Source organism: Alternaria atra, assembly GCF_907166805.1.
Source record: "Alternaria atra isolate CS162 genome assembly, contig: 21, whole genome shotgun sequence".
In the NCBI taxonomy this organism is placed as follows: domain Eukaryota; kingdom Fungi; phylum Ascomycota; class Dothideomycetes; order Pleosporales; family Pleosporaceae; genus Alternaria; species Alternaria atra.
In genome coordinates this window covers 2,542,237-2,566,724 of record NW_025091319.1, presented here as the reverse complement: position 1 = coordinate 2,566,724, position 24,488 = coordinate 2,542,237, and the positions used below count along the sequence as shown (strand labels likewise).

The following is a 24,488-nucleotide window of genomic DNA, read 5'->3' as shown; positions in this document are numbered from 1 at the left end:
GCGCATGACATGAACTGCGGAAACTCAGGCTTGAGAATGCTGGGCGAATAAGCCGAGCCATCCGATCAAGCAATTTCTCAGTCATGCGCATCTTTCGGATGTCGCGCGGGACAATTGTAATGGCTTGCCAAACTAAGTACGACTTGTATACCCAGCAAGCAAGAAAGAAAGCCAGATAGCAGCCACAGTTGAAGACATGTACTCTTCTTCTTCGAATAGTGTAAGTACTAAGTCCGGCACGCAAAGCGTGTGCTCAGTTCCAAACTCACAGAGATTGGGAGGAAGGTGAGATGGCACTCTAGAACACGTACCTGAACTAATACCCGCCAATACAGCGAGTACTGAGCACAAGGTAAAGTATGACTCTGAGGGGTAGAGAAAATGATGTTATTACTGACAGACTATTAAGACCAGTGTAAGACAGGAGGGATTTCAACCTCAGCTGAAACAGAGATCTCAATTCCGGCTCCTATGATGTCGGGTGGTTTGCTGTGTAATGGTTCTGGTCTGCATCTATTCTTTTTCCTTTGCCTTCTTGCCTTCTTCTCAAGGGTGCTTGCAGACAGTCACTCCAAAATTACCCAGCACATCCCACAACCAATACCACCGCGGGTTCTGCAGACGATTTCTACAGTATTCAGAAAGAACTCGGTGTTTCCTTGACGGACGTTATTGTTGAGTAGACATGACTGGTGTACGCGCTTTAGGCGGTGATGAGGCATGTTATACAGAAGCCAGCATCGAGTCTAATGAAGGCATGTGCCACACTAAAAGCCACGATCGCTCATCTAGATCGAAGGTTCAGCATCTTGAAGGACTTCAAGGGATGGCATCAACGATTCAATACTTGACGTACTGCGGTGAGGAAGGCTGAAACGTATGATTACCTACACACAAGGTGGCTTGCATTAGCGGCATGCACTCTCAGTGGACTTGACCATGAAGTCACCAAAACATTGTGCGATTCTGCTACCCAGATAACTTTTTTTTTTCAATTCACGTCTCCCTTCTACAAGACCTCCAAATCCGCGTGACTAACAAACCACGTCCCATTGTTAGTATCAATCGTCAGATTAGTCTGCACCGTCTTGCCTCCCTTCAGACTTCCACTCTCCACAATTCCTCCTGCAACAGGTCTTTGCAGTCGGTTCTCCCCACTCTTAACCGTGAAGTTGGCAATAGGAATCTCCCAGCCATTGCGACTCACTACAGTCGGCATACCGAAGAAGTTCGCCGTAACCTCCTCGTGCGTGAAATGTAACTCAAAGTAACCACGGTAGTAAAGGTCCTGCCACTGAAGTTCAGTGTTGGCGGACTGGATGATGGAGGAGTAGTTGTTAGCGGTAGCGAGGCTGATGTTGGCACCGTAGGGACAAGGAGATGTGACCGCTGAGCCAGCAAATTCGACACCAATGCTTCCCGCACCTGTGGCAGAGCTGTAGTTCTTTTCGTCGAGCCAGACGAGGTCGCTGACCCAGGATGCGTGGCTGTCGCCTGCAAGGAAGATGTTGTTGTTGATGTTGTTGCTGTACAAGTGATTAAGTGTACGGTTCTTGTTTGATTGATACCCATCCCATGCATCGTAGTTCAATGGGTTATCTGCTCCATATGCGGCGGATTGATTGACGCGCGAGAAGACGATTTGAGAACCCACGATGCGCCATGTTGCGCCGCGCTCGGCAGACTCTGAGAGGCTGCGGTAGAACCAGTTTTCTTGTCGCGAGCCCATCAAGGAGCGACCTGCGTCGTTGGAGATGTCGTGAACGTAGTCTGTGTTCCAGTAGAGATCAGTGATGGAACGGTCATATTGGCGGGTGTCCAGCATCATTAGATCGACGAGCTTTCCGATGGAGAAGGAACGCCAGATGCGGAGGTTGTCGTCCATGTCGACTTGACGGATCGGCATCCATTCGAAGTAGGCTCGGACTGCATTCATCTTGCGCTGGTCAACTGATACACCGCCATCGCGGAGGAAGGAGTCTTCAGTGTTGTTGAGTTCGGACATGCCGTCTCGCCAGGTGTTATCAGCAACCTCATGATCATCCCAAACAGGAATCCATGGGAACTGCTCGTGGCTGGCAAGCAGATCGAGGTCAGTTCGGTAGGTGGCAAGCCTCCTTCGGTAGTCGTAAAGAGTGAAAATTTCGTGGTCTGGCTGAGGAATGCGGTCGATCGAGTTACCCCACCCGTAGTCTCCATTTTTGTACTCATAGATGTAATCACCAAGATGAACAACATAGTCAACAGAGTCCTAGCCACACGATTAGCTTAAATCAAGGAGCATGATCAGCCTCCCAGCGTACCTTTCGAACAGTATTTCCATAAGCATTAAAGAAACCAAAGGGATAGTTTGCACAACTGTATACAGCAAGACTAACATCCGTAATATCGTCGTCGGCATTCGGTGTCGTCTTTGTGCGTCCAAGCGTACTCTTGTTCTCCGAACCGCAGACATTGAACTGGTAGTAGTACGTGCTGTACGCCTTCAAGTTCTTGGCTTCGACCTTGACGGTAAAGTCTACATCGGAGCTGGTGAACACTTTTCCAGAATCGACAACTGTAGAACAGTTCTTGTTGTCGTAGACCTTGTATTCGACGCACACCGGCGCTTTGGAGACTCGGACGTACTTCTCGTTGTCATGGTCGAATAGCGGTGCGTAGCCAGTGACCGTAAGGTTGGACTGCGAGTTATCGGTTTGTGGTGCGACACGGGTCCAAAGAATGACGCTGTTGGGGTACGGGTCGCCTGAAGCGACACCATGGGTGAAGTTCAAGCTAGAGGCGGCATAGCTGCTCGCTGGGTCGTTCCTCTTGACCACCTTGTGAATTGAGACACCGAGAGCTGGGTGGTGTTCTGAAGGCGAACGGTAGTTGAGGTTCTTCGACCAGCTAGCGCTAGCGATTGATGCCAACGGCAGTAACGAAAGGTATTGAAGCTTCATATTGACAAACGGCTGCTAAGTAGGGGCGCCGATCAAACTTGCCATTCTTCATGTACCGGCTCTCCGGGCCTTTTGTACCCCCAAGAAGTTTGAGCCATTTTTAAGCTCTCCGGCTCGAAGTAAACTGTGCTCATGCATTCTCACGACTCTGCTGCGTCATGCCTGCAGGAACAGAAGTTCATGGCATGCGATATCCCAATCACAGCTCGTGGAGCAAGCATGCTACCATGCTTGTAGCATAGACACGGGATGGTGAGATTCATGGTAGCGGGGCGAGCATCGCAATGTAGCAAAGTTGAGGTCGCAACCTGGTAGTCATTCGTCATCAGCAGGATTACAGCTTTTCTGATTTGCTGTAGCGACTGGGCTACAGTAGAGATGCAGTACGGCGCCGGCGCACATGTCTAGGTGCTCTATGCCTATTGGTCAATCTGAGCCGGAGCGGATAACCTTGCTCTAGAGTAAGAAAAGCTTGCCAATACTTCGCGGGTTGGCTTGGATCGATGTAGAAGGTGCACTTGTAGATCGAGAACGGTGAAAGATAGTGTCTACCGAGGTATATCTAGGATAAGTGATGGTTGGAAGCGGAAGCGGTGTCAAAGGTCGGAATACATGACTCTGCATTGTTTTCTTTCGGAACAAGCTGTCGACCAGTTCCGAAGCAACACGGCGAACAATTTCAAAACTCTCACACTTCGCGCAGACAACCTCTACACGAAGAGCTTGTATACCCAAAATCCTACGTATACTACTACCGCAAGTAATGGTCGACACCATGCCGGCACCTGATCCCCTGCTTGCCACAGTACCCACGTCTCAATACTTGTCCGCGGAGCACCAGGCGTGAACAGCATAGCATTCTTCGCTCCCTCGGTGCGTCGCTGCGCAGCATGTGCATGCCTGAACATTTCTATCTCATATCTCTCGATATACTGGCCAAGAGAATCCACCTGGTTGACACCTCGATCTGAAGAAGTAGACGAGCTGTACGCCACGATGTGCTTGGTGAGAACCATAGCGTCATTAAAAGCCGTGTTAACACCGATGCCCGCAAACGGCGTCATAACATGCGCTGCGTCCCCCAAGAGCGTGACGCCTGATCTGTGTGGCCAGGTGAAGCCTACGGGGAGTTGATATAGGTTCCTCCACACAAGTCCTGTTGTCGCTTTCTCAATGGCGTCGAGGAGTTCAGGTCGCCAGTCATGAAATGCTTTCCTCAGCACTGCTTTCGCTGCTTCAATGTCGCTTTGAGCGTCGAACCCGCATGTTTGGGTGAAATTTTCTGGATGCTGACCGTAGTAAGAAACGTAGATTGAGTCATCAGAGAGCTGTTGTATGGCGAGAGTTTTGCCGTCCGAGTAGACGAAGACGCTGCCTCTGTTGACGAGCTTGTAGATGTCTGGCGCTGCTGTCTCGACATCGGGTATATACATCGTCCAGCCACCTAGCCCAGAGTAATATGGCTTCTCCGACGTCAAGAGATTGCGTGTCTTGCTGAATGCGCCATCGCAACCTACGATGAGGTCGAAGCCATCCAAAACCTCGCCATTCGCAAAAACCAACCTTAGCCCTGTACTGCACTCTTCCACACGCGAGAGCTTGTAGCCCCAGCGAACAATATCATGAGGTAAGCTATCCATTAGCATCTTCCTCATATCCGCACGATCAATCTCTGGCGCATCTCCCGAACCTCCTTTCGCGTCTGCCGTCTTCCGGCCGCCTCTTCTCAACCATGTTGTAAGATGCTTGTCGGTGACCAGTAAGCTCTCGCCATCGTAGCGAGCGTACTTTTTGAACTCGTCCCATAAGCCTGCCAACCTAATTGCAGCGAGGCCTGTACTGGCGCGCAAGTCCAAAGTGCCGCCTTGCGAACGGTAGTTGATTGAGGTTTCGGCTTCGAAAATTGTGGTGCTGCAGTCGCATTGAGTGAGTAGCAGACGTGCGAGCATGCAGCCTCCAGGACCTGCACCGATAATCGCGATTTTGGGTGCCATCTCTTTATCGCTTTGATATGTGGGTCGTTTTTGTTTCAATTCCAACAAAAAGCTTATGATCAGCACTGAGACGAACCCTTCATTTCCACCTGCTGCTTGGCCGAAGAGCTTGATTAAAGCTTGTTGAAGCTTGTCCCTTAGGCCCCCAATGATGCAGTCGAAATGCGCCTAGGATTAGGCAACACTGATTGTGGCTGCGTTGTGTAACGTGGAGCAGGAACCTCGGTCCTTCGAAGCGACCCGCGACTTCGACGTCAGGATCGAGAAACAGTAGCTGGGCAGGTATCACGATCGCAATTGCACGGAGGAGTAGGATTAAAGTCTGTATTGAAGAACTTATTGTAATCTTGGAAGTATGTGCAGAGTAAAAGACGAAATGTATATACAGTGAAGTAGCCCCTCAGCAACTACTCAATCTTCGCTCGCACTCAAAATGACTCCACATCTAGCTCTGGCTCAAGCTGTACTCGGTAACAGTAAGCTTCGCCTTGTTACCCGAGAAAGGCTCAGTTCCAGCTCCCACACTGGTCAAGATCTGGGTCTTAGGCAGACCATGCTTGCTCGTCACCTCGTTAACAAACGTCATCAGATCACCATTGAAGCTGTTGACCTGCTTCTCAGCGACAAAGCTGAAGACGTTCATTTGGCCGTTCTGGCCGTTGTACAACTTCCAGCTGTTGCCAGCGAGGTTGACGGTAGCAATGGGGCTTCCCGTAGCGGAAATCGGACCAGCGCCACCGAGAGCACCAACCCAGATCATGATTTCGTACTCTGGGTCGCCGTCGACCTTGGAAGAGGTGAAGAGGTCGTAGGAGACGTTTGCGACGAGATCGCTGCCCGCGTACGTCCACTTCCAGACTGAGGGAAGGGATTTGATGGAGGAGAGGGCTTTCTGGGTGATCTTTGTTACAACGTTGGCGTAGGACTTGACGTGTCCGGGACTGGAAGGGAAGTTTGTTAGTATTGGGTTTGGTAGCAGAAGGATAGAGGACGTACCCGCCAGTCCAGGACCACGAGGTGTGCCACTTGAGGGACCTGCCGCTGAGGCCGTCAACGCCGGTGCACTGGGAGCCGGAGTCGGCATCGGCTTGTCCCCAGAGGTTGTTGTAGACGGTGTAGTCACCGGTTACGGTGCTGTCCCATTGGCCGCAGTAGTCCGCACGCTTCTGGATGGTAGCGGTGGGTACGGCGAGGGCGAGAGATGCCGTGCTGGCGATGAGGAGTGCGCTGAACTTCATGTTGAAGGATGGTGGTAGAAGTAAGAAGTAAGGAGTGTAGTAGTTGATTTGAATGTCGAACTTGGGGTTGGGTATTTTGGTAGGCTTTGATTAGGTTTAAGTACAACATCGAACATACATACGACCCAAGGAGATAAAAAGAGGAGAACGTGCTCACGGAGTATCTGTAATGGTAGTCTACCTCCGTTGTTTCGAAGGACTGTACATGTCAAGCGACTATTCCGAAACGAGCCGTTACTCCTCTCCAGGGTGTCCCATGGTCAGGCCGCAGACTTGTCGATCACCCAAATAAGGTGGGAGGGCTATTCGGAACATTGGTGGATTTGACAGCATTCTAGCGATGATATAACCGACGGAAGAACCCCAGAAACTGATCAGGTGCGAGATCTTCGCATATGGCGCTGTTCGTGATGTGCATCGATTCTGCGTGGCGACGGTTGTGTTCCGAGGCGATGGATCCTTGCCCGGCAAGTCAGGGTTCTCCACAAGTCATTCCGTGCGCCTGAAACATTTCGCCGATGCTTGATGAAGCCAATATAAACGTCGGTGGGACTAAGGAAATGAAGCCACAATAATTTTCCGGCGCTCCTGCGTGGAGTCTCGACGTGACGTCAGCCGGGTAGTTTCTAGTTATTACGGACGAAAGACTCCTCTACTACTAGCGAACGAAGGAATTCCAGGTCGCCTTCATTGCCGGTATCGCAGAATGACTTCATTGTAGGCTGCAATTATTAGCAACGAGCATACGAACGTGACCTGAACGACCCACAGTGCCCATATCGCCCTTCTGGTCGACCTTCCAGGTGTTGCTCGATTGACGAGTCTCGTGTTGTATGTAAAAGGGCTCCGGTTCTGATGTTTTCCAGAAGCCAGTGAGCTTCCTAGTAACCTTCTTCAGTGCCTCTCTCATGTTAGGAGTGACTGGTGCGTCTAGCCAAGGTTGAACATTCTCCCATTTCTTATCTGGTAGATCCCATCTGCCACCGTCAGACGCCTGCATGAGCACATCTACATTGAGTTCTTCGACATTAGGGAAGTATTGAAGCACCCGACTGGTGGCAACAGAGGCAGCGTTAGGCTTCCCTGCCTCACCAGGATTGATTCGAGTATTCCCGCGCTTGTCGACAAAGACCTGCGGGCCACCGTTCCACCAGTCGTATCCAGGCCAGATGGCCAGTCTGAGCTTTTTGGTCTTCTCTATTATGGGCAGCAGTGCAAGGAAACGAGGCGACATGTCTTCGCGTGTCGGAATGTAGTAACCGTGGGCTCCGCGGATCTGTCGTTGAATCTCCAAAGTAATTCGCAAAGTGCCGTCGTCGCAGGCACGCTCTGATTCTTCGGCAAATTCGGTTCCCAATCGTTCGGCCACAACATTGCTCAAGGGCCGCTTCTCTGGGTTTAGCGATATTGCAAATGTCGCTTGGTTCAAACAATGCAGATGCCGTTCCAGACACTCCTCTCGTAGCTGTCGACACGTTGCCAAGACGTTGGCAGGTGGACGGGAAGGCAAGTAGATGCGTGTGTCAATATACGTATCTATCTTACTTTGGCGCGTCTTGTAAAGGTTTTGGGTGTCTTTGGTCGAGCTTGATGTATAAACGTATTGTGGTAGGGTCAGGTAGCCAAGGATTTCGTCGCGCAACTCGCGCGGGAGGGTTAGGATCGGCGAGTGGAGAGTAGGAAATGTCATAGTTTTAATGAATCGTGTATATGTGTGGAAGACTTGAGACTTGCAGGGGCACAGGTTGTGGAGGTTGTGGGTGTTGTATGCTACTGGTAGCGATTGTTTACATAGGTGTGATGTTGGAGCCTTGCGGAGCGGATTTCCGCGATCCGCATATCAAGAGATGGTCTGTGAGGCTGGCAACAGCACGCCTGATCACACAACGGGCTGTTGTTTTATACATAGCCTTCTAGACACGCATTCTCTGTAATGGAGCAATTAGATATTCGGAAAGTAGGGGTCGCGGTGTGCACATTGTTCTTTGCCCATGGAGGCACACAGCAAGCCCGATACATAGCCTTGATCGCTATAACAACTTGTGCGCGGTGCTGAGAAAAGCGTAAACGATAGAGATGCTGGAGGTGAAAGTGCTTAGATGGTATGGCTGCTAGGGGTCGCAATCACATGCGGCGCAAGGCGCAAATGTGGAGATCTGGGGAATGGTTCGCACGGCGGGATGACGCGGGGCATGTTTGCTTTGCGGCTCCCGCTTGAACAACTTCTAAGACTTGGGCTTGTGATTGAAGCATGCAACGACCACCCGCATGCGGAGCCTCACCGTCCACCACGTACATGCTTGCTGACCTCTTCGCCTTCTCTCACTAACAGATACCCAGATAATCACGTCAACAAACCACAGCCTCACGTCCCAGCCTAATGGGCGTAGCGTTGTGTTACCGCTGTTTCGCCTACCCTCCGGCGCCCACCTGAACTGCTGAGACATCTTCTACCGACCAGGACTCGCCCTCATTAGATTGCAATATTATGGCGAATAATGGCAGAACGCGCAACAATTCCGAACAAACAGAAGGGTTGAGAATACAGTTGCGCTCCATCAACGAAACTGCGTCCAGCAAAGGTGCAAGTCCTCAGTCCTCAGTAAACGCGTCAAGTCAGGTACGTCAAACTTCACGTGCATTCACCACTGTCGTTCACCGCTTCGCTCCCGCCTAGATACTCACCTGTAACAGCCTTCGACTATCTTTGCTAGCCCCACGCCCTCTCCACATCCAGCAGCCGCGAGCACCTCATCAAACGCTTACCAGTCTGCCATTCATCCATACTACGCATCCCCGGAGGTGACACCTTCGACATCCTCGACATCCTCCCGAGGCTTATACTCACGCGGACGCGCACACAGAGAAAACTACCTTCGGCGTGGACAGTCAAGAACCGGCAGACATTCGCTTTTGGTTCCTACATCACATACTACTACACCCCAAACACAAGAGGGCGAAGGCTCAGACTCAGGCGACATATACGAGCGAGGCCCCGCGGCTACTTTGCAACACGACTGGTTGGGCGAGGGCGATTTAGACACGTTTGAAGAAGACTTTCACCATCCTGCAAGTGAGTACGGCGATCACCCGGCGCGCATTCGCCTTGCAGACTACGACTGGGACGAAGTACCAAACACACCACTCGGCCGGCAATTTCATGCATCAACTCCTCACAGGAGACTTCTAGACGACCCGAGCCATCCCGCCTACCAAGCATTACGCCGCGCCATGCCCATCCCTCCGAAGCGCTCGCGAGACAACTATGAGGGTACAGACGAAAGGGATATCACACGCTCTTTGCAATACAAGGGTGCTACTGCCGCTATGCTATACAACAGTGTCAGCCCAAATCCTCTAGCGAACGACATTTGGCCCGAATGCCGCAGTTCGACAAAACTACCTGCCAAATACTTCTTACTGGACGAGGGCAAACAACCTGCACCTGACCCAGATCTAAAACAATGGCCATCCAAGAAGAATGGCAAAAAGGCGGCAAAGGCTAAACAGGACGTTCTTCCCCATATCCCAGTTGGTCGCCCCGAGTGGAAGCTGCCTGTTGAATTAGTAGAGCTTATTGCGGACCACCTTAATCGTGATGACATAAAAGCACTACGCCTTGTAAGCCGCGAGCTGAACCAACATGTCTCGCAGGTCATCTTCCAGACAGTCGTCGTTCCTTTCAATACCGAGATTTACGGCATGCTGGGACAAGAGCCAAAGCCGGATTGCAAGGGCAAGAAGAGGGTAAGAAGCGAGCAGCCCAGCTACTCGTGGAAGAACGCAAACGGAGACGAAGTGTACAACGGTCATGGCCTTGACGTCTTCCGCGGCTTCGGTGGACACATTAGGAAGTTTGGCATGAGTTTCGAAGTCAATGAAGACTCACTCTCCATGCCGCCCATCAAATCGCTTACAGAGAAAAAGACAAGCTTTTGGGGCAACTACGATTGGCCGTACGAAGAGTATCGCCGCTTTGATGCTGTCGCTGGTCTTGAAACTGCCGCTGACGAGACACCGCGGATGAAGACAGCGTTCTCCGAGCTTACCAAAGTCAAAGAGTTGGCACTGTCCATTGATAGTGGTCTTGGGTGGCTGAATGGACCTGACAGATCAATACGGGCACGTGTGTTGCATAGACCTCCCCGGGTCTTTGGCACAACCAAAGCGATTCCAGACCGCAGAGCGCAAGCTCAGCAGGAGCTTTGGAACCATATTGAAACATGTCATCGGAACGCTGGTAGCGAAGTCAAGCTGGCCACGTTGTACAGAATTGACGGACAACCGTCTATTTCCGAGCTGGAGGGAGCCAATAAGCTAGCAGACGTGCAACCGCAAATGCCCTACCTGGATCCTCAGCTTTTACACGCAGCAATCCCTTATGATGCTGCCAACATCCCTGTTCCTTCCAGCTTCGATGATCCATATGTTCTGGACCAGTTTGTGTTAACACCGTCACCTTCAGCCACAGGTATTCTATTCTCATCGACCAAACTGCCGTCGGAAGGTGCGCAGCTTGTAAACCCTGTCATACCCGTCAGTCTTACCAAAGCACAAAAGGAATGGTTGCTAGAAACTGAATGGGCCCAGCGAGCTTTCATGTCTTCGTACTTGCTTTCTATCATCGATAACCCGACCACATTTCTGCCAGTACATTCCCTCAACATTTCAGGACTCTCTGATCGTTATCTGCCGATGCTAAACCGCTCGGACTTCTGGAACGCACTGCCCAACCTCCACAACGTCACTATAATGCTGATACCAGGCTGGCGAACAGTGCAGAAAGACGAGGCTGGCTTCGTTGACACGCCAAAGATCAACCCCACGCAAAGCATTAGTATACTTTTTGAACTGCTTCGTGATCACATCGCTTGTCGGTCGAATATTCGTCATTTGAAAGTCGGTTTTGTCACCGGAGGTGAGCATGCCGAGGGACTCTATGCGAGAAACAAGCTGTTATTTCCTGCTCCTATTATGGATCTGCGAGTTCGTGCACACCCTTCTTCTTCTTCTTTCAATCCCACAGGGCTAGTTTCCACTGAGGCCGCTCACCTGAAGGAATGTCTGCTCCAATTCCCTCATATTGAGTCGCTAGTCCTGAACAACTGTTGGATTACACCATTAGCTTTGCTGCAATTCGTCAAATTGCATGATCAGCACAAACTGCGAAATTTGGTACTTGATTCCATATCACTTACGGCTATATTGCGTCCACCCAACGCCAACCAACATCAAGTAGCTCAGCAGGCGGTACCACTCCAGAACATAATACCGCCACTTGGGGTGGGCGCACTATTAGGTGCTGTTGGTACTCATGGTCCACAACTCATGCCAAACCAACCGCAGTTCCTACAAGCTTATTTCCAGATGCTTCAAATGCAACTTCAGCATCTACAGGCCAATGCTGGAGGTATCCAACACAACAACATAGCTGCCTTACAGAATCAACTGCAGCAGCAGATTGGACAAATTCAAACTGATCAAGGACAACAGCATCACCACCAAGCTCAAGGGCAAGCTCAGGGTCAAGGCCAGGCTCAGGATCTGGCACAACCACAAACACAACAACCCCAACAGGCTCAGACGTTTGCTCAGCACCTTGCCAACGTCGCCCAACTGGCCACGCAGATCCATCAGTTGCAAACTCAGATTGCTACAGGCCAAGCTCAGCCTCCACCTGTTGTCGCGCCAGCAGCTGGACAAGCTCCAGGGAGTCCCCAATCGGTGCTCAAGGCACAACCCCGCGACGGCTCCTGGGTGGACGTTATAGACCAGATCTCACCTGGCACCAACCTGTCCGACTTTGACTCCAATTATTCCAAGGCTGACAGCAATCGTCTCACTTCACTACGAACAATCAACTTCATCTCTTGCGGCTATGCAAAGCTCAATCATACGTCGTTCGATCAATCCGACATTGATCCTCGTGGACTCGCTGCAATTCTGCGCAATCCCATGTTCAATAAGCGAGCAATTGCTCTCTCGCCTGCTATGCTGAGTACCAAGTGGACTCACTTGGGCGAGATTGTGCAGGAGATTGATCCTTCGGAGCTTGCTGCGCTCGACGCTGGCTGGAATTTGCGGACTGGTTGGGAAGACGCTGAAGCAGCGCGGGCCGTTGAGTTTGATGGTCTGCTCACTGGTGGTACAGGACGCTTTACAGGTATCATACGGCAGTCGGATAGGGTGGTTGATGCGGCTTCTGCGAGTTAGTGGAATGCTTATGAATGCTATGATCTCGTTGCGTGTATGCTAACAAGCGTTCTAGATCTCTGCGAGCTTTCCCCATGGTTTCAGAGGATCAGACTGTGATGAAATCTAGCAAGGAGGGCTTATAAGATGTAATATCACGGTACTTATCTAGAGTCTGGAGTTCGCTGTTGGCGGCCTAGGCCACGTTGTTAGACGTGTACGTCAGCGATAAGAGTTCTGTCGTCACGGTTAGTCGTGTAATGAGTGACGCCCAACTAGACCGAGGGCTATCTGCGGCGACTTTGAGCAAATGTGTACAATTAAGGAACAGGCATATAATAAACACCCAAAGGAACTGTATGACGAAATGTTTCCTGCGCATGCGATACCAGCTCTGTGCGAATAATCTAGCGATTTCACCTGAGACAAGAATGTCTTTCTCACTCAACGAATAGAAAATGCGAGCTTCATCAATCTAGTTTATCTCTACCTTCCCGTGCACTCTCCTCAAACCGTTCATTCATCCCCATCCTCCTCTACTCATATCCAGCTGGCTCAACCTTGGCCGGAAAAGCCGGTTCATCCAGCCGACTCGTACAAGCCGCCTTCCAATTCTTCGGCGTATACTTATCCACAATAGCCTTGAATGCATCCAGCGTGCAGAAAGTAGTGTCGCCTTCTAAATGTTTTCCGGGAGCTTTGCAACCAGGTATCTGCATGATTTTGTCATTGTAACGGAGACGGACGTAATAGTCATTTAGTTGATCGCGCTGGGCAGGAGTGAGATCGGTAATGGGTTTGCGTGCTATGCCTTCGGGATGCAGGCTCGAGTTGGACGCGGTTTTTGTGCTGCCGAAGAGGGAGGACCACCAGCTTTGGCTTTTGGTGGTGGGGCTCTGTTTCTGTTCCGTGGGAGCGGGTGGTTGTGGGATATCGGTACGGTTTCGCTTGCGGAACATTTCGACGGCGATGTGGGAGGTGAAGGGTGGCCATTTCTCGCCTTCAAAGGCACCGAGTGATGTGAGAACACCGGCTAGTGTTGTGTCGTGGCATCCGGACATGGCGAAACGGATATCGGTTTCGCCGCCTCGTCCTTTGCCTAACTTGCCGTCTACGCCTCCGACTTCTACAATGCCGGAGTTGCCGTTGCGCTCGACGCTGCCGATCATTCGGGAGGTGATGTCGCCCATTAGGCCGCCAATGCCGAGCATACGGTACTCGGACGACTCGTTGTAGCCTTGGTACCATTCTTCAACTGCGATTTTATCGATGATCGAGCGGGCCTTGGGGTCATAGAACTCCTTTGGTAGCTTGGTCTCTGGACCGTGTGCATCGGTGGCATTAAGGGTGTCCATGATACCTGAAAGCCGGGGGTGAGAATCTACAGCCACCTTTTGCTCTCCAGGCATCCACTTCGAAAGGACCTTGGTCAAATACCGCATGTCGTCAGTGTCATTCCAACGCTCAGCAGCACGTTGCGCAAATGCTCGGCTCAATTGAGCGAAACGCCTACAGCTAGCATCGTTGGGAAACAGTGTCTCATCAGCCGGAGTTCTTTGGATAATAGTTGGTGGGGGGAAGTCAGCAGTTCGTGCTGATGGTGGATAAAAGCCCCAGAAGGCCTGTTGGACAGACTCTAGAGCACGTGGAATAGGCGTCGCACGTAGGTAGATCATATCGCTATCAGAAATGAGCTGAGGCATGAACTTGAGCTGATTGACATAAAGATGGCGAAGGCGTTCTCCTAGGGCTAGCGTTGTCTCACGGCCCTTATCCGTAAGTTCACCAGGTTGGCATATGGCATCAAATTCGCCCTGAGGGCCTGATGCAATGACAGGACCATCGTCCATGCCAAATGTTTCCAGTCGGCGGCGATATTTGAGCTGATCCCATTTCGAGAAGTCCTTGGTATTCAGGATTATACTGGTGAGTTGTCGGGCAGAATTGCAGTATGGCCAGTAAGGTGGGAGTCCAGTCTAGTAGTATGATTAACCATTGCATTGCCATTATCAGATGCAGGCGCCTACATTTTGGAAGCGAGGTGATACAGGACTTCTTTCTCCTAGATGTAGACGTCAGTAACTGGCCGGGTGGGGCTTGCGAACACGCCGATGAGGCGTTGAGAAACCTCACCATGACGAAGTAGCTGGTATTTCAGTCAGTGGTAGCACAAATTGATGCTTCGTTATTGGTGCTTACGATCTGTACGAGCTGTAATTCAAGCTCTTTTGGATAAAGCTTATCGAGCTCTTCCTGCGAATAGAACTGCCGCGGTATCAAGGTAGTCATCGTGCGCTCTGTCAATGGATCTGGACGTAGGAATGGAAAAAGAAAATATGCTTAGATTGTCTTCTGTCTTAGAGATCATGCGCAACTAGATTGAGTCGGACCAGAGACGTTTCTGGTGGAAGGCCTCAGTCACGTGCTGCGTGCGGACGTCATGGCGTCTTATTGGCCGGAGGTATTCCGCATAGCATCGCGACATCTGTACGCGATTTGTAGCAGCACCCCTCGCATAGGCCAATTCATGGAAAGCACTCTACTGAGCATACCGGAGTTCTTTGAGTTGACACTCGTGCGCAGATGAGGGCTTAATTTGTTATTGTAGGTGTACAGACGCTTACGACAAAAAGTTCTGACTTCACAAGCTAACCGTCGTCCCCAGCGTTCGTACCCCCCAACGTTCTCAGCTCATTACGGCATTATGCTAGGCGCATACGTATGTCGACAATGTCGAACACGCCTGTTCCGACGCATCGCTCCCGTCCGAAGCCCTCAATGGCAATCTAGAGCCACGATCGTTTCGCTGGCTGGTCGAAAGCCAAACGACAACGCCGAAGCATCACGAGAAGAGGCATCGGCGCCAGCCACAGAAAAAGAAGATTCTACACAGGAAAGGAACCGAAATGGGCCAAATACACAATTCTCGAGTCTACGCGACGGGCAGCCACGCAGCCGATACTCCAAACTCATATATAACGAGACGGACAACGCCGCAACCCATACTGGTGGCGAAGGAGAACATACATTCGATGCTGCAGAACAGCCCAGGTCGTCACGAATGGAGCGGGCGTATGCTGACCCTGTGCTAGACGCCCTCCACAATGGCCACATCAATGGAGCCTGGCAGTCGTTTGAGGGCATTTACACTGCAAAAGATTGCAAGGCCTTGGTTGAGCCAACAGATCGTGATGCACAGTTGCTGAGTAAGGACCAGGTATTCGGGCGTCTCCTCAGAGCTGTCACGGGGGCCTTTTGTGTAGGCAGACCAAACTTGGTCGTTACCCCAACGAAGGTGCTCTTCAAATACCAGCAGCTTGGCATTGCTCGCCCTGAGTACTGGGTGAGGCCGACACTAGCTCAGTTGACGCTTGAAATCATACAGGCTGTGAATTCACCATCTGGACCTAAACGGGACCTTCATGCACTACTCCAGGAGCTATTATCTGTATGGCGGCTTTTCTTCCAATGCATGGGACCGAAGAACGGTGCAATGGAGTCGGTTAGTACCGAATGGAATCTACCACTCATTGAGGCAATTCCGGAAATGCATGATACCAGGCAGTTTAATATGCGCTTACAGGGCTACATCCCCAACTATATCGCAAACCCTGCGTTGGCCTTTTGTGCTGTCTATGTCTACAGTGTGTCGGACGCGCTAGATCCAACGACACACAAGCAAGCCGCGCCTTTTCTAACCTTCCTTGAACGACTACTCGCTGGCTCGTTTGTTGACTCGATTTTCTTATATACAGAAGGGCCGGATTTCAAAAAGCTACCGGAACATGTACAAGTCCAAGTCATCCAAGAGGTTGATGCTGTACCGCGAAAGGCTCTAATGGCTATTGGAAAAGAGGGTGAGACTCTTGGACCAGATAACGCGGGTGATACGTACTCCAGTTGGGAAGCTTTTCTTATGAAGAGAATAGCGCGTGCGGTGGAGAGCAAGACTTCAGCAGTCGCACTGAACGGTATTTGGAAAGAAATCGAGCAAACATATACCACCAAGAACAAGACTGTTACCATACCCCCTTCTATATACAACGCCTTTCTTTCTGGGTACATGACTGTTCTCCACCCACAACGCTCAGTCGAGGTCTGGAATCATATGATCGCTCACAACGTCAAGCCCAACATGTATTCTTGGGTTGCACTTCTGGAAGGGTGCGCAAAGGCAAGAGATCTCGATGGCTTTAATGCAATGTGGCAGCGCATGCTGAACACTGGTCTCGAACCAAGCAACTACGCCTGGACGACCCGTGTCAACGGCTTGGTGTCTTTGAAACAGGTCAACCAGGCCTTTATCGCACTGGACGACATGGCCAAACGCTGGATCGCAGCGGAGAATGCCATCAGCAACGCCCAGAAGCCTGTGAAAGGGCAAAAAGGTCCGAAGATATCGTCCCCAAGCAAAGCAGTCAATACATGCACAAAGCCCTCTATTGAGGTCATCAATGGCGCCTTGTCCGCCATTGTACAGCTCCGTCCAGAAAAAATGCGCCACGAGAAAAAGGTGGAATTTATTCAGAAACTACTCACATGGTCGAAGAACTTTCAAATCAAGCCCGACGCCATCACGTACAACTCTCTCGTGAGACTCTACCTAAACGCAGGCGATAAGAGCACCGCTTTCAGAATCCTCTCGCAAATGGAAAAGGACGGGCTAGAAGGCGACGCAGCAACTCATACAATGCTCCTCAGTGCCGCCTTTGACAATCAAGTCTTCGACAACCTAACCGAAGCTCAACAAACCTCACGCATACTACAGATCCTCGACGACCTAGAAGCAAGCGGCATCAAAATGAACGATTACATCTACTCCACAACCATCGATCGCCTGCTGAAAAAATACTCTAACGACGACGCTGTGCGCGCTGTCATGGAACATATGACTAGCAGGAGATTGGTTCCGAGCGTACATGTCTACACGTCCATCATAACGCATTACTTCCAGTCCGACCCACCCAACATAGCTGGCGTCGACGACGTCGTACTCCGCCTCTTCAGCGCACCCCGTATGCCGAGCGACCGCGTGCTCTTCGACCGGCTTCTTGAAGGCTACGCGAGTTTTGGCGAGGTGGGCAAGATGATGAGTGTACTTGCACGTATGAGCAAGCGGGAAAACCTACCTGGTTGGGGCGCAATGATAGCGGTTGTTCGGGCTTTGGCGAGAGATGGGGATTTTGATCGTGCGAGGGCTATTGTGAGGGATGTGGCGAGGGGGAGGGTGTAGCGAGGGGCGGTATCATGGGAGATCGGAGGGGGAAGATATGTTTACGAGGGTAGTTAGGGGTTGGATTTGGGGAGGAGATGATGGGGATCGCATGCGGGGTGAGGAAAGGGGCAGTGTCGCAGAATTGGAGGGGAGTATGATGGGGCAGCATCACGAGGGTTCGTAGTACGAGATCCAATCGGGGAGTGCACACTATGGACAACAACAGCAACAGCAACAGCCGCCACTCATGGAGTGTAGCCGCGACGGTGCGACCTCAGGACTTGAGTGAGAACCTGGTAATATGGATGAAGAGGACATCCATGGCTTCTTGAGCTACAGGTCTGATGTTGGAGAGAGGAGGTCGTAAAAGGCCCCGAATGCTATGTATATAAATCCATGTATTATGAAAGAATTTGAATTATTGCTGTTCACTATAGTATTGTGTCGTAAGACAGACTGTTCTCATTCACCACGACAAGAGTCAGTCAATAGGCGACTATTTCCATACTTTGACGAGGCAGGCAGTGCAACTCATTGAGCTTGACACTTCGAATGGGACTATTGATTTTTCTGACGATTCAAGACACTTTCGATAAGACTACTAGTTTTCTCACGATTCAAGATAACGATTAGGTTCTGAAGTGAGGCATGACAAAGTCGTCCGCGGGCGGTAGTGGTGAACGAGTAGCACCTTACACGAAACCTACTACTTGATGCCATCGTAATGCTTACCCAGAATTCCACTTTTGGCATTGGCTTCTCCGAAACATTCATAGTGCATTAAGCTCACCAAGACTGAAGATCCGGGGGGATACATGAGGCTTGCTGTTACTTTGACAGGCGGTGCACCGACCTTTGGTTCTGGTCCTAGCATGACGAGACGCGTGTCGCATCAAAATTGTCTGATTCGTCTCGAAGACTTTACTTGAAGCGCTCTGCATAGGCTGACTGGTGCTCGGGGTGGAAGACCGTGAAACAGTCTGTAGCTCTATGGGTAAGAGTTCAGCCAGACAATGGGTCAGGGTCTGAGTAAGAAGATCTGAGAGCCGGGTCTAGACTAGACCCCTTTTATGGTTTGAGGCGGGCCGATAAGCGGTTGTAATTCCCTTTGGTTCTCTATGCGTGGTCGAGGCCGGTGTTCAAGTGCGCAAAGTGCGAGCAAGGGACAATGCTGACGCGAAATGTTGGTGCTGTTGTGGATATGAGATGGTTTGCCTAATGCTTCTTGCGTGCGCGCGGACGGAGCGGACGGGCGGCATGCGGCTCGCTGGGAATAAGGAAACAGAGCACAGCGAACTAGATGGCTGCGGCTTAGGATTTACGGCATCAAGAGATTAGGAGATTTTTGGCTACAAGAAAAGTCCTCTTTGTTGACGCGGCCCTTCTGGAAGACGCAGATGAGGCGCCAAAGATAGCACACTGGGGGATATCGGTAGAGCTGATTTCTCATCTTTGCGAGCTGGATGCCTTCAAAGTTCAGAGGCTATGGTGGAGGTATAAGGCCGGCCAAGTTGTTTTCTGCCTTGCATAACCTCTGCCAATGCCATGTCTGACAAAGACTTGTAGGCATGGCCTTGCGATCAAGACCGGTGTAAGCCCGCGTGTAGTATTACACTCAACGCCTCAAATGGCACTGCTTGCAATTGTCTCTTGCAGTTCTCTAGGGCTGGAAATCATTTCTCTAAATCTGCGTGTTGATGACGCGTCTTGTACTCAGCCTTACCCGAGCGCGAAATTTCTGCTGCTGCTGCTGCTGCTGCTGAAGGATGCGCAGTTCAACTTCCTGTGAGGTTTGCCGATAATTGGTATCGCATAGACTGACTCTGTACCTGGCGATGCGGAACTGATAGGCAGGGACTATCCTCATCTTACCATGGGTGGCCGGTTACGCTGGGAGCATGAGCGATTTTCCGCGAGTTTCCATTGGACGGAAGGACCCGCGCAGACGTTGGAAAGTGACAGCTGTGACGTTATTGACTCAAGACGAGTGTTTCACGAATTGAAGGTATCATGGCCAGTGGATTCGGGGAAGCTGGTGATGTTGAGTCGCCCCATGGCACTCGGACGGAGATTGCCGGGCCCAAGAGTGATTTCGCTGAGGGACGGGTGTGTTTAGATGAGAATTTGCGACCTGATTGAATCTGGCGCTGACAGGCTTGACAGGTGTGCCTCCAAAGCTGATACACGACAGATGTAGACTTGTCGATGGAAATGGCTCCGGCAGGTTGTCCGAGAGGACGTACAATGCTAGTGGTGGGTGTACACGACAGAGTGGCCACACTGGCGGATGGTTCTGCAGAAGGTGAGCCACAAGTGCGCCGGGCAAGTTCATACGAGGCCTGTAGTAAGAAGCTGAAAATTAGAGCTGGCATCGAGAGTGAGTCGAGACTCTTGCTCGTTTGCACCTGCTTTGTTGGTTGGTATGCAGCCGAAAAGGCCACCCAAGCCACCAAGCCGGTGGGTTGTGGCTCAATGGCTACACGGCATGGGGCTATTCGCGCAGGACAGGAAAAAGGTGTGAATGGACGAATAACAGCGGGGGTCGCCAAATGGCCTAGGAAAGTGAAGTATGACAGCACAGCCTCAGTGGTGGTGCAGCATGACAGGCCGTGATTCGCTTGTCCAACCTTCGGGCCCAGCGAGTATGCGCCAACGGTGCATCAAGTGCGTAATGCCTAGCTGGAAGAAAAGGTCCGGAGGATACCCAGCTGTTCGCCATGGTCTTGGAGGCTGCTGAGGGACGTAGGGTGATTGTACGATGAATTAAAAAATAGCCAGGTTACGTCAGTCGCTGGGTCTCGTGGCAGGTATCGAGAGGGGTAAAGACAGATGGCAGAGATTAGCATCAATCGCGATGTCCGTTATTGTGCATGGTGAGGCCGAAGACATGTCCCGGCGGCGCTCAGGAGAGGAACAGCCGAAGATTGCTGGGCGGTGATCGGCGGCAGAGAGCGACCAACCGGGTTTGGCCTGCTTCCTTCTATTTCGAGAAGGGGGACTCCGCCTCAGTGTGAAACGCAAGAGCGCATCCCCGACGGACGGTGGGCCCCAGCAAAGAAGGCCATTGCCCGTCCCTCGCCATCACTCTGCTCCCACTTTCACTACACACTCCAACCCGACACCTGCCATCTTCAATCAACGCCTTTTCCCACCCAAAACACTCGCTCAATTCCCGCCGCGACCAAACGTGCTCGATTCAGAGGCACGGATCCAACGGCACAGCCACACTTCCGGCAGAACCGGCCCAGAGAGGAGCTGACGACGACTTTCCAGCAGCCTAACCGCTCTAGTCACCCACGCAGTGCCCGCAACACAACACCCCCAAGACATCCACTCGCCTGCCCACGGAACGCTCAAACGCGATCAGCGACTCCCCAGCAGGTCAAACAATCAACACCGACATGGCTACCGCAGTACAGTCTGCCATGACCATGGCCCCCTTCAACCAACACCCAAATCAATGCGTCGACCCCAATGAGTTCTTCGACTTTGGCCAGATGCCCTCGCCCACGCAGCCCACGACGCTGAAGAGGGAATCCAGTGCGACGTCGACCATGGCCAGTCCCACCAGCACAAACATTGACGACGAACTCCAGACCCCCGCAAAGCCCAGCCACGAGTACGAGCGCTTCAAGCAACAGACCGGCCTGCCCTCCGGATCCCTTGCTGGCCTGAATGCTGGATACAACACCGGCTTTCCCATGTTCTCTTCCACCGGCTTGGATGAGATGGCCATGATGGGCGGCGACTCGATCATGGACGGCGCCTGGAACACCGGCCTGCCCATGGACGTTGGAATGAACATGGGCGTCGACTACCGCCAGAACAGCTTCGTCTTCAACGAGGCTTCAGACGACTACGTGGACCCAAGCGCCATCACACAAGAGGAGGTCACCAACGTCAGGGTGTGGCCTGGTATGCATCAACAGCAGGCTGCCATGGCCAAGGCGCAGGCGCAGGCCCAGCAGCAGCGAGCGCAACAGCTGGCCCACCAGAAGCAACAGCACGCCATGCAGCAACAACAGCAACAGCAGCAACAGAACCGCATGCCCTCTACTAGCTCCGCTAGCCGCAAGACATCGAGCCCGCTCAGCGACGCTCACACCGAAGAGATGATTACCCGTGTTGTCGCACAGATCCGTGCCGACAGCCAGAACGCGTCTGCTTCCATGCAGAACGACAACCAGGGTCTCCTTCCCCATATCATCCGCGCAAAGAAGGACGAAGAGGATATGGATGAGGACGAGAGGCTGCTCGCTTCAGAGGAGGGCAAGAAGCTTAGCTCCAAGGAGCGCCGCCAGCTCCGCAACAAGGTCTCAGCGCGCGCGTTCCGCTCAAGAAGGAAGGGTAAGCAACCACGACACTACTACATATGCGATACCGACTAACATCACTAGAATACATCGGCCAGCTTGAAGGCGAAGTTGCCATGAAGGTCAACGAGGCCAACGAACTCCGCGCTCAGAACCGCCTCCTCATGGAGGAGAACGCCCGCTCCCGCGCTTTCATTGAGCGTCTGCTCCGCCACCAAGCCTTTACGCCCTTCCTCGAGGAGCTCTCTCGCGATGAGTCGCTCCAGAGCAAGGCGCCCATGACCTCGATGCCGTCAACCGCAACTCCCGTTACCACTGCTCCTGCCCCGGCTCAGTTCCAGCAACAACAGTTTAACGGCATGTCCCAGGCCGAGAACACCCACGTCGGTATGACCATGGTTCCCGAGCCCCAAATCGACTTCGCCATGCTCAACTTGAACAACAACAACAACGGCAACAACTGGGGTGCCAACAACGGCTTCAACTTCCAGCAACCCGTCGCTTTCGCCGTCACTGAGCTACCTGAGGGCCCTAGCAACCCCCTTGACATCGAGGCTATGTCTGGCAAGGGATACAGTGCTATCCTGAACGCCGAGGACGACTCGCCTGTTGAGGAGGTAAAGGCTGACTACCCCGTCATAGAGCGTCCCGTCCAGTCCGAGCCCGCTGTTGCCGATGAGGCCGAAGAGGAGGATGCCGAGTACGACCTTTACTACTCATCTTCTCCTTCAGCCGCTTCATCCGCACCGCTTGAGGACCAGGAGGTGCTCTTCACCAACCCGGAGAAGGCCTTCGCACACTACTCGCTAGTCATCTCAGATGAGTCAAACGAAGCACGCCTAGCCGAGCGTCTAGAGAGGAAGATTGCCGCCATGAGCCCCGTCATGCAAAGAATCGCTGATATCACATCGATGTTCGACTCATAGCTAAATCTGAAGGTTTAACATGCCATTCTCTCCTTGATCTTCTTTGCGCGGCTATACTGCACCAACTTTTTTTCATAGACTGGTCCTACATGATTGTAACGATTCCCTTTGTTTGATCATATCCAGCCACAAACAGCGAGTAGGCTACCTTCTTTTTTTTTCCTTTGTTATCTCGGTGCTGCGCGACGGTATCAACCGTACTTCACTTCCGTTCTGGATGGCGTTTAACGGCAATGGATTTTCTTGTAGATATATTTGACCCCGAGGTCGACGGGGATGAAGAGAGGAGAACCTGAACCAAGGTTATGTAGAGTTGAAGTGGAATTGAAAACAGTGTTGAAGTTTACTTACTGTTCCGTGTTCTTGGTTGTGATGCCTGCTCCATGTGAACTAATCAACCACAAACCTACAAAAAAATACTGAAGTGTGTCTCGTCTTCCGCTCATCCGCTGACATCTCTCTCTACCTACTTTCCGCGAAGTGCGTACCCCCCACGTCCTCTGCCCTACGCTCTTTACCCATATTACCCACCCGGTCCCCCGTATCTGCAACATTCCCTCTCTGTCTAGCTGCATACCGACTATCGGCGACCTCAATATATTTTTCCCTTTGATACACGTCACATTACACATTCCGCTATGCATCTATGCCTCTCATTCACGCATTCCAACAACGCGACCCTTTTTAAAGCGCTATTCATGCGTCGGGTACTATGAATGACTCCCGAAACCATAGCATATATAGTGTTATAGACCTATATCCTGGTGGTATAATATGTAAAATATGAGTGAAGGGTAGGGATGTGGAGGTAGGTGGGGACGTAAGAAGGTGAAAGGTTGGTAGCGAAGGGAGATATAGTGGGGGTTGTGTTTGAGATGCTTGGAGGTCATGGGAAACGGGGTGAGAGACATGGAAATGGTGTTGTGGAATGAGGTTACTGTAACAGAGCTAATTATGTTTGATCTTCGACAAGAATACAGACGAACTGCTATCCTTTATTCTACTAAGAATTTAAACTATCCAACTCCAAAACGCCTCAGGTCCCTAGTATGCAAACAAGAATTGAAAACTCCTCCTACTCCACCCCTCTACTTCCTCTCCATATCCGCCAAACTCATGCCCCCACTCAAAGCACTCCTCGCACGTGCATGTTGTTCTTGCCAGCGTGTTCGTGCCCCGTCAACGGCTGCGCCTTCTTTTGCTGCCACAACTGTGGTGTAGGTTATGCCAAATGCTACAAACAATTGTTAGTTGAGAGGAGTTGGAGAAGACAAGGGAATGGCGTACCCAAGAAGGTGGCGAAGGAAGGGAGGTAAGACTTTGCTACTGCTGGCATTTTGGTTGATGGTGTGGGTGGGGTTGGATTGGTTGTTAGACTTTGGTGATGATTGTTGTTGTTGTTGTTGTGGTAGGTAGGTCGGCTTGTGATTATTTGTATGCAATATGCCTTTGCTGTATATGCGATGCGATGCGATTGTAATAGATGCAACTGCTCAGCTGAAGACTGATGTGACTGGATGATGATGGAGGATGAATAACCAATTCAAGAAAAACCAACCTGCTTATATTCACACAGCGAGATTCCTCAGACCAGCAGTCACGATGCGGTGCCTACCGACGATGACCCCAGAATCGAGACATGCGCCTTGTGCCAACATGCACCAACAC

At 51.6% G+C, this 24,488-nt stretch overlaps 8 protein-coding genes across 8 annotated transcripts; 3 read left to right on the top strand and 5 right to left on the bottom strand.

Annotated features, from left to right (window-relative positions):
- Positions 1-1,009: 1,009 nt before the first annotated feature.
- On the bottom strand, positions 1,010-2,942 carry ALTATR162_LOCUS1269 (uncharacterized protein; the record flags this gene model as incomplete). The annotated part of the gene is made up of 2 exons (XM_043308865.1): positions 1,010-2,251; positions 2,304-2,942. The coding sequence occupies 2 exons, from the start codon at positions 2,940-2,942 to the stop codon at positions 1,010-1,012; spliced, it is 1,881 nt and encodes a 626-aa protein (XP_043164800.1).
- A 710-nt stretch (positions 2,943-3,652) lies between these two features.
- Positions 3,653-4,936, bottom strand: ALTATR162_LOCUS1268 (uncharacterized protein; the record flags this gene model as incomplete). The annotated part of the gene is made up of 1 exon (XM_043308864.1): positions 3,653-4,936. The coding sequence occupies one exon, from the start codon at positions 4,934-4,936 to the stop codon at positions 3,653-3,655; it is 1,284 nt and encodes a 427-aa protein (XP_043164799.1).
- Positions 4,937-5,381: 445 nt separating this feature from the next.
- Positions 5,382-6,174, bottom strand: ALTATR162_LOCUS1267 (uncharacterized protein; the record flags this gene model as incomplete). Its single annotated transcript, XM_043308863.1, has 2 exons — positions 5,382-5,877; positions 5,933-6,174. 2 exons carry the CDS (start codon positions 6,172-6,174, stop codon positions 5,382-5,384), a joined length of 738 nt encoding a protein of 245 aa, XP_043164798.1.
- Positions 6,175-6,800: 626 nt separating this feature from the next.
- On the bottom strand, positions 6,801-7,864 carry ALTATR162_LOCUS1266 (uncharacterized protein; the record flags this gene model as incomplete). The annotated part of the gene is made up of 2 exons (XM_043308862.1): positions 6,801-6,896; positions 6,944-7,864. The coding sequence occupies 2 exons, from the start codon at positions 7,862-7,864 to the stop codon at positions 6,801-6,803; spliced, it is 1,017 nt and encodes a 338-aa protein (XP_043164797.1).
- A 798-nt stretch (positions 7,865-8,662) lies between these two features.
- On the top strand, positions 8,663-12,486 carry ALTATR162_LOCUS1265 (uncharacterized protein; the record flags this gene model as incomplete). The annotated part of the gene is made up of 3 exons (XM_043308861.1): positions 8,663-8,794; positions 8,869-12,382; positions 12,443-12,486. 3 exons carry the CDS (start codon positions 8,663-8,665, stop codon positions 12,484-12,486), a joined length of 3,690 nt encoding a protein of 1,229 aa, XP_043164796.1.
- Positions 12,487-12,902: 416 nt separating this feature from the next.
- On the bottom strand, positions 12,903-14,655 carry ALTATR162_LOCUS1264 (uncharacterized protein; the record flags this gene model as incomplete). The annotated part of the gene is made up of 2 exons (XM_043308860.1): positions 12,903-14,342; positions 14,566-14,655. 2 exons carry the CDS (start codon positions 14,653-14,655, stop codon positions 12,903-12,905), a joined length of 1,530 nt encoding a protein of 509 aa, XP_043164795.1.
- A 415-nt stretch (positions 14,656-15,070) lies between these two features.
- Positions 15,071-17,599, top strand: ALTATR162_LOCUS1263 (uncharacterized protein; the record flags this gene model as incomplete). Its single annotated transcript, XM_043308859.1, has 1 exon — positions 15,071-17,599. The coding sequence occupies one exon, from the start codon at positions 15,071-15,073 to the stop codon at positions 17,597-17,599; it is 2,529 nt and encodes an 842-aa protein (XP_043164794.1).
- Positions 17,600-20,982: 3,383 nt separating this feature from the next.
- ALTATR162_LOCUS1262 (uncharacterized protein) lies at positions 20,983-22,820 on the top strand (the record flags this gene model as incomplete). Its single annotated transcript, XM_043308858.1, has 2 exons — positions 20,983-21,928; positions 21,979-22,820. 2 exons carry the CDS (start codon positions 20,983-20,985, stop codon positions 22,818-22,820), a joined length of 1,788 nt encoding a protein of 595 aa, XP_043164793.1.
- Positions 22,821-24,488: the final 1,668 nt, after the last annotated feature.